Here is a 9,129-nt window from a genome sequence, read left to right on the forward strand (position 1 = left end):
CAGGTGCGCGCCTCCCGCTGCCTCCGGCGCTCGGCGCTGGGCGCTGGGCGCTCAGCCGCGGGCGGGCGGGCGGGCTCGGGCAGGTGCCGCGCAGGGCGGGCTCGCCGCGCCTCGCTCCGCGCTGCCCGCCGGTCCCTGCGGAGCGAAAGGGCGCGACGAGCAGCGGCGCCTCGACGCTGCGCCTGCTCCCTCTCCGCGCTGCCGGAGAGGATTGCCGCGGCCGCCGAGGGCCCGGCGCATAAATGCTGCCCATCACTCCACCTCCTGCCTTCCCGTGCCTCCTCCCCCCTCGCCCCCGCCTCCCATTATCTCTCTCCTCCCCACGTGCCTCGGAGATGCCGCCTGGTCCCGCTCGGAGACGCGGGCCGGGCGGCTGTGGGCGCGCCGCATCCCCGCCTGCCGAACAGCCCCACCTGGACCGACGTCGGCCACTGCCCAGCCGGGGCTCCGGGTCACGCGGGCGGGGCTCCCGCCGGGTCGCCAAGCCCGGTCGCTCATTCCCGGCGCGGCTTGGGCACCTTCCGGGCAGCTCCGGGCCCTCGCCCGCAGCCGCCTCTCGCCCCTGAGCCACCGCCGCAGGAGCCCGGCGATGCTGTTCCCGGTGCCTCGGGAGGAGGCTCCGTTCGGCCAGCGGGCGGGCGACTGGAGATCAGCGGGGCCAATGCGCCCCGGAGCCGAGGTCTGAAGCCAGAGCAGGCTGGACCATCCCGATCCTAAGTGCGGTGGGAGTACTCGCAGTTTCCAGCGAAACGCCGTTGCCGAGGGCATCCGTAGCGGTTCTGCCCGGGAACCTGTTCCCCGGCGAGATGCACCTGCCGCGCAAACCGGTCGCTCGCCTGGCTGCCCTGCAGGAGGCCCCGCGCGCGCTGCTTTGCGCCGCCTTAACCGGGCGGCAAGTTCCGAGTGGCCCTTGCTTAGAATCGGGGCGCTTAGGTCCCAGAGAGAAGCTGCCTCCGTTTGTGTATTTATCTATCTGTCTATGTATCCATTCATCCGCCCGCCCGCTCGCTCGCCCGCCCGCTCATTCATTCATTGCCTTGCTCTCCCAGCCAGGAGCAGGGCAGTTCGCAACAGTTCGATGAGCAGCGCCAGCTGCCAAGCTTAGGATGCGATCCAAGATAGCGGCAATCAGCGCGGCCTCGTGGTGGGTGGCTCCCGAGAGGGGCGGCGAGGGGCCTCCGGCCGGCGGCAACGGCCGGCACCGTGTGTGGCGAGGATCCGCCCGGGCGGCCCGGCTCCTGCCGCCGAGCGCGGCGGGCGCGCCCCAGGCTGGCCCGGCGAGGAGGCAGCGCGGAAGCGGCCCTCCTTCCCGGAGCCCCTCCTGGAGGCTGGCTCGGGGGCCAGAAGGCCCGGGGCAAGGGGGGGCCGCGGGGGAAGAGTCAGCGCAAGAGCGGTCGGGCGGCGATCCGGCTGCGGAGGGCCACGGGCGGGGGGCACAGAAATAGCCGGAGAACTCTGGGCATCGCTTGCCCCACGGAGCACGGGCCCACGGCACTTCCAGCCCGTTGGTGTGCCGCCTCAATGCGTCTCTCTGGACTGTGACGCCCCCTAACGCGGGCCGAGTCCTGCTTTGCTGGGTCAGAGCGCTCCACACGGGCTCGGGCTCACGTCTGGACGCGCGCGCACACGTGTGCTGGCTCCCTTCCCGGCGGGGTCTCCGAGCAAAGGGTGCGTTCGGACTGCCGCCTCGTCACGCAGCTTGTGATGCAAAACGCGCTTGAGCGGGAGCCAAGCTTTGCTGCCGCCGTCTCTTCAGATCCAGGTTGCTGCCGCGGATAAAACCGGGTGGGAAGCCGGTTTGGGGGTGCACAGAAAGCTTCCTCGGGTAGCAACGTGCCCTCCTTGCGCCCTTTGCTTGACTTGCCCACCGAGGCAGGTGGGGAAGGCGGCTGGAGGGGCGAGTCTAAAATCCAAGACTCTCCCCCAAAAGAAAGCCTCTTCTACGCGAAGGGGGACCAAAGCCACCAGGAGCTGTTCTTAAGCGAATCTGTCCCTGCGGGCTCGTCCTTTCCCTCTCGGTTCAAGGCAAGACAGAACAAACGCAGGTTCTTCGGCGTCTGCGGAGATCCACGCGCGGGGGGTCCCCAAAATCCCCGCATTCGGCACAAGACGGGCTGCCATCCGCGCACCGCCGCGAGGGCTCCGTGCGTGCGCCCGCGCCTGCCTTTTCCCCGCCGCCTCTGGGTCTTCGCACACCCGCCTGTCCGCAGGGAGAGCCTTCATTTTTGCTCGCTCGCTCGCTCGCTCTTGCACCAATGCCCGGGCTTCCCCTCCTGCTATAACCCTTGCGGTGACCTTAGAGTCCCGCTCGCCCGGCTCGCAGCTTCTTTCCATTCCCTTTCCCTTCCAAGCCACCGCTGTCCCGGACCTGCAGCTGCGTTCCAGTTTCATCCTGTGCCACCGGCCAACGGCACGGCGGGCCAAAATTTCCCTCCTCTCCCCCCTCACAGTCTAATTTTGAAGACTTCGATGGGGTGGGGGACCCCCCCCCATTCTTTGTGCCAACCAAAGACTGTCCCCTTGGGTTTCGCATGGGCTGGGAAGGTAAGCTCGGTATTCGGGTCCTCCGCAAAAGCCCGCCTCGGAGATCGGCAGGCTAAGAACGAGAAAAGAAGCGTGTGCGCGCGCGTGTGGAGCGTGGGGGGGGGGAGCATTTAAAGCATACGCTGCCCCCTAGCTTCTTCCCCATCTCCCCCCCTCCCCCCGAGATCACCGCCCTCGGAGGAGACACACAAGTGTATTTTGTTGCTTTTCAAAAAGCGTATAAAACCCACCCGCGGTGCCAGAGGAAAAAACCCGCCCCGTGCCAAAAGCAACCCATTTAAGGGCGGCGGGAGGGAGGCCCCGGGAGTTGCTTGTGTGATCCGGGAGAGGCCACGTCCAGCCCTGACGCGGGCGCGGGTCTGCGCGGGGTGGAGCGGCGGCCGCCGGGCTCCGTGCTGCCGCTGCCGCTGCCCCGCCGCCCGCCTGCCCCTTCTCCGCTCCAGCGGACTATCTGGCGATCAGATGAAAGCGAGGTTGCCAGCAAAGGGCTGGGAACGGGAGGCCCTTTCAGGGTACCGGCGCTCAGACCAGGGGGAAAATACCGAGGGACTGGATTTAAGGAAGCACGGAAGGCGCTGCCTGGATCACTATTTTTTCCTTTTTAAATGTGGGGTTGTGAGAAGTGGGGGGGGGGGGGGGGGGGGGAAAACAACCGGTAGGAAAGTTCAAAGGGGGGAGGGGGGGGGGGGGGGACCACACAGAGGGAGGGCGACCTTAAGCAGGGATGGAATCCCATTTGATGCAGGTAAACATATGAAGGAAAAGGCATTGGAAGGAATGGCTGGATAAACAGGGCGAGAGAGCGAAAAAACACTGCATTAAACTGTAGAACAAACAAGGGCAGATGGAATATTGAGCCTGAAGAAGGAAAGAGATTCAATCTGGGCGTCAAAAGAGGAGCAGGAGCGAATCCGAGCAGCAACCAGCACAAATGGCAGCGTGAATACTGGGCCAGTAACCAGGGGGAAATGCTCAGATTTATTACACATGCATTAAGAACTGTATCCCATCAAAAGGAAATGCTGATGCCCCCCACCTCCCAGATTCAGGAAGTTTAGTTCCTAAATATTCTTGGAAATAGCCCATGCAGGCATCAGTAAGACTCAGCGACAGCCAAGCAAATATATTTAAGACTAAACCAACGTTGTGCAATGAAAGAAGGTGCACTACGGTGGCCGACTGACGATGACGTGGACAGAGAAGGCCCGGTTCCGGTTCCGGTTCCAGTTCCGTTCCAGGCATAAGCCCGCCTGGCTTTGGGCAAATGACCGGTCCGGGGCCTCTGCAGTGCGGATACGGCTTGCGCTACTTTACGGATCGCTGGGACAAGACAAGTAACGCCAAAGTGCCGTCCGCCCGTTGCAGGTACATTGCGCAGCTCAGGCAAATGGGGACCACGTTGGAACAACCCTGGCTGCTTTCGAGAGTTATACTAAAAAAGTTGTCTCACTTCCTGGTTTTGCCAGGCTCACACTCCCGCGTTTTCACATTGCCTAACTCTCTCGCATGTCCGTAAAGCCTGCAGGGCAGAATGGGCAGCCAGGTTCATTCACACTGGCTTTCTGTCCTACTTGTAAGAATGACATGCGTATTCGCAAAAATTAGGAAAGAGAGGAGACTAATGCTCCATATTGTATGGAAAAGCTACTTTGGCAGCATGTTATAAAATGCCCGTTTTGCTTTCTGCAAACCGTCACCGACATTCGGAAGTGAGGCCTTCCAGCCTTAAAGGCGTTCTTTTTGGCACTCATGAAACTGCCAGCCAGTTTCTGGCTTCAAGTTCTCCATCCCCGACAAGGCTTTGGTAAAGACTTGTGTCCCGGGCTTGTTTGGCGGGATGCCGTCTGTCAACATCGCAGTGCATCTTGTCTGTTGTGAGTCAGGAACTCTCCGTAAAGAATTTCAGAATTGTAACAATAGTGCAAGATCCGAATGGTGTCTTGGCCTCTCCGAGCCTTTCTATAGCATGATCTCCTTCATTTAATGGAATGGGATGGGAAACGCCTCCCATCTACACCATGTAAGCTGGTTGTGAAGTTGTTGCAACCGGGTTGCTTGAGAAGCCCACGGTGTTCCTTAACTCACACTGCTCCGACTGTCATTTGCTGCTCTCCACCTTCATCTCCCAGTGCAGTGAATGAAAGACAGCCAGCTCGTCCCCTCGCACAGGGGTGCTTCTCTCACACAAGTGTGGCTGTCACGACTGTGGCCCCAAGAGAAAGCTAAGACGCGGAAGTGCGCGACTGCCAGTCCCAACACCGCAGCTGGAGGTTTTGTGCTATTTCAAACACAACGCTTCCTTAGGCAGCGAGTTCACACATCCAAGGGTAGAGAAAATAGATGAAGCAACCCAGAGACGCGGCTTCTGAAGGCGGAGAGGCAGTTGCGCACTGTGGCGCGAACAGGCCATCCACCGTAGCCAGACAAGACGTTCTTGAGCACGCGAACTGCGGTGCTCAAGCAACTGTGGCCATTTTTAAGATGCCGCAGGACTTGGTCACCGTTTATTCCGATGTTGTTGAGAAGGCTGATTTCTAGCTTGGTCCAGGAAATGTGGGTGACGGCAGGGCTCTCCTCCTGCCGCGTCGTGCGAAGGCCCGGGCCCCTGCACGCTCCCTTGCACCTGTGCAGCTCTTTCTTCCATCGTGATGCTCTTGAGGAGTTCCCCTGTGGGCCAGCTGGGCTGGAACAGGAAACGTCCGGGTGGATTGTGTCCCTTCAGGCAGATCTCTCCGCCCACCAGTCAAAGTTGTAAATGACCCGGGAAACTGGCTGAGGCCAGGCACTATGGGGCCTTCCTCACCATGGCAGTTTGGACTGAATTTCCGGAGGAAAGCGCCCTGGCTATACATTGCATCCAGCAGCACCGGTGGTGTCCTGCCACCAGAGAGTGGCGGGCGTAAGGCAGCAGGAACCCCCGTCCCACTCCGGAGTGCAAGGGCCAGCAGGAGCAAGGGTAGATCCAGAGGCAGCACGGCCTGCTTGGCGGGGGGGGGGGGGGCGGGGGAGCTGTGTGGCTCGACAGCCCGACTTGCACGTTTCGTCCCCGCTTCTGGCTGGCCGGCGTCTCCTGCCAGAGGTGGCCCCTCGCTCGGCCAGCCCGAGGACGGCAGGCAAGAGGGCTCCTCCGTGGAGGCGCTCACCTGGGGAGATCAAGGCCACATTCAGAAGAGGCCTTCTGGCCACCCCTTCTTGCCCAGAAGACGACGGACAGTGCGGCGCATGGGAACTGTGGGGTCCGCGAGGTCCAGACCTGCTCACCTCACGTCAGACTTGGCCCAAACGGGCACATGGACTGGGACTTATTTTTTCCATAGTCAGGACACCTGATGAACTTAATCTGATTTTGCATCTTTATAGGGTATGTCCTTCATGAAGGATGGGCGTAGAGGTTCTACAACTTTGGGAGCGTCATTTATTTATTCTTTAAAACTTTTCTAGACTGTCCCTTACTGTGGTCTCGGGACAGTTTAACAATAAATGAGATAATGCCAATTGGAAGACAGATGGGGGAAAGTATCATTCTTTGCAGATCACACAACTATTGGCCTTTGTAGAAACAAAGAAACAGAGAAACAGAGCAAGTCGGAAGGGGTCTCCCGGGCCATCTAGTCTGACCCCCGGCTCCAACTGGCTCCGCTTATGACAAGACTACCATGTGCATGTCCAGCCTGTCCTCGAACACCCTCACTGATCCTTTTTTAAAAGAGAGGTAAAAGAGAAGAAAATCCCAAAATAAGTGGCATGAGCTTTGAATGTGTTCTGATTTCTAAGCAGAGAAGTGATGCCGCTGAAGAAGGGGTTCCAGGGCTGATTGTGTTGACCGGACTCTTTTGAAACACGGGCACGGGGCCTCAGTGAACCGATACGGGTAGCATGAGGCTGGATTTCGCTGTGAGAAGCAACTGAGAAACTGAGGCTGCAGCAGCAACCAGATCCCACCTGTGCTAAGAGGGGCAGGGCGATTGCCCAGCCGAGCTGAAGACCTCCATTAATTAATCCCCGCCTGCGGCTCTTCCCAGCAGAAGGGAAGGGGTAGCCAGGCAGAACTGCAGCACGCAAATACCCCAAAAATAATAAATAGAATGACCCAGAAGAGTGGCAACGGCATTAATTATTTAATTGATAAGCATCCCTTCCCCCACCCAATCCTTTGTCTACCTCCAGTCTCTCTTTGTCAAAAGATGAAGATGGAAAGCATTTTAAGTCATGAAGGACTGGACAGGAGACTTGAAAGCCATGTCCTTTTTGAAGATGAAGAGGGGTGGGAGCGATCCATTTTCGCGTTGCAATCCAACATGGCGGCTCGTAGCCCACTGATCCCAGAGGCCTGCAGGCGTCCTCCCGAGGACAGGAGGGGTGCAAGGAAGAGGGATCAGCTGCAGGCTCGCACGGCGGCAAAGCGAGGCCTGCGACATCACCACAGGGGTCACTCGAAGTACACAAGCCAGCAATATTTATTAAACCAACAGCACTGCTTGATGGATGGATTTTAAGGGATGAGGCGGCCCAGTAGCCGGTGGACAGTGTTAAAGGGGCTGTGTTGCACTAGAAAACACACATTTATGTCCCTGACGAAAGGGGTGTTTCTGTGAGGAGATGCTTATGAATCTGCTAGCACTGGCCGAGAGTGAAGTGGGATAGGGACAGATTTAATTTTTTTAAACCCTGTGATTGATAGAAACATCATTAAGAAACCAGCAATATGGCTTTTTTGACAGGATCTGAGGTTGCCACTTTGTGAAGAGATGGAGATTCTGTAGTTCCATCAAAGACAGATGTTTTCTATTCCAAATCGAAGTTATACATATATTAACTATTTTTGGCACTTCCTTTGGACTGAATGTTTCTGCTATTGCACCTGACCAGCTGTTACCCAAAATTTACTTGTTTATATATTATGAAACATATTCTGCAGCCAATAGTCCAAAAGGACTCTTTAGACAGATGCACCCTTTTCTGTGATCTGAGAAACTTAGTGTACTAAATCCAAAGCCACACATTTAAAATCAAACTCATTTTGGTTTAGCAATAATTGCGAAAACAAAATCAAGAGCTTAACAAATTTAACTGCAAAGAGAATCTGTCTTAGAGGACAAAATGAGATGCCACTAAGGTTGGTACCAGAGGTGGCGTTACTAATAACTCAGGATACCGAATCACAGAACAGTAAAATGACTCGGGGTGAACATTAAAGCAGATACTAGATACAAAAGCACTTCAGGGCATGGCTAATGTAGCCTGCAAGTTCCCTTCTGATGGTTTTTCGGGGAACTTACCGGTAGTTTGAAATCACTAATTGGACAAGTATTTAATTTATTTTTTCTGATGATTTGGACAGAGATGCTTTGACATGGATTTTCTTCAGTTGTCACTCTCAGGTCCAAATCAGGGAGGCCAAAGGTGGCGGTGGGGGAAATAGTGCATCAATATTAGACCCAACCTCACAAAACTCTCCCCGTGAAAACAGCACACCCACCCCTTTAGGAAGACAAGATTGCATTTATTAAAATAATGATAAAAATAAAAGTTATTCTTTGCTTTAATGTACAGATCAAGAACCAATATTGTAGTCTGCCGAGGAAAAAGAAATATGAGCATTGCTACGCTAGCTGATATTCTGTTTGAAAGCCCCTGCATATGGTCCGTCTTTTACATTTACCAATAGAGGACTGGAGGGGTAATAAAGCAAGCAGAAGAATTGCCCACACACTTTGCTGTGGACAAGAAAGAAGGTTCGTTCCACTGGTTTAGCTAAATCAGTTGGAATTAATAGTTAAAAGTATTGATGAATATGTTATCTATAAAAGAAACATGATTCAGACACACCTAAAATCAGCCAATTCTTGCTCAATTATTTTTTCTGTCAGTGAAGTGAGCAGATTAAGGTAAAATTCTGTTATTTGTATACAAGAGGCATGAAAGGTTACCCAAACTGTCACCAAATAAGACTAGGATCCAGAGAGACCTCCCTTCTAATTTGTCATCAGCTCTTTTGAGATTAGAGGTTGCAATGTGAGTGTGCACACACACACACACACACACACACACACACACACACGTATTCGGTGCACGCACAAACCAACTCGCGGAACAATGCTCAGATTTCATTAATTCATATGCACGGAAAGGGAGGACTCCTGGGTCACAAGGCACTGCCTATTTTTTCCATTCTACCAAGACTGCAAAACCCTCACCCACCACTCCTCCTGGCGGAAAGGTGAAACAGAATCACTGCAGGCCTGTCTTCAGATCGAACCAGATGTGCAATTATTGCTATTAATGAAAGCCAAAGCAACAGAAGGAAAGAAAGAACATCTGACTCTCCATGTAAGAAAGGGCTTTTATCAAGCAGAACATTTAAATTACTGCATGTGTCCAAAACCTTAATTTTTTTCCACTGGTTAAAATTATTAGAAATCATACTCTTCCATATTCTCCTTCCAATGGTTCTTTGTGGTAAAAGATGGCTTTTTTATATAATCTAATTCTTTTTTAATTATTTTAAGAATCCCTGCTCATAAACTCCCTCCTGCAACAGCGTTGTGGGTATCCCAGACTACCACGCTTGACATTTGCCTGGTC

The 9,129-nt window shown here is 55.0% G+C and overlaps 1 protein-coding gene across 1 annotated transcript in view; it reads right to left on the reverse strand.

The window, feature by feature from the left end:
- The window catches only part of PAPPA2 (pappalysin 2), a 106,236-nt gene extending 105,468 nt beyond the window's left edge, over nt 1-768 (reverse strand). The window contains exon 1 of the mRNA XM_044439142.1: nt 329-768. Coding sequence (XP_044295077.1) covers nt 329-768 — 440 coding nt within the window. The remainder of the gene's footprint in view (nt 1-328) is intronic.
- Between the last annotated feature and the right edge of the window lie 8,361 nt (nt 769-9,129).

This window comes from Varanus komodoensis, unplaced genomic scaffold, assembly GCF_004798865.1.
Source record: "Varanus komodoensis strain SLA01 unplaced genomic scaffold, ASM479886v1 scaffold34_1, whole genome shotgun sequence".
In the NCBI taxonomy this organism is placed as follows: Eukaryota; Metazoa; Chordata; class Lepidosauria; order Squamata; family Varanidae; genus Varanus; species Varanus komodoensis.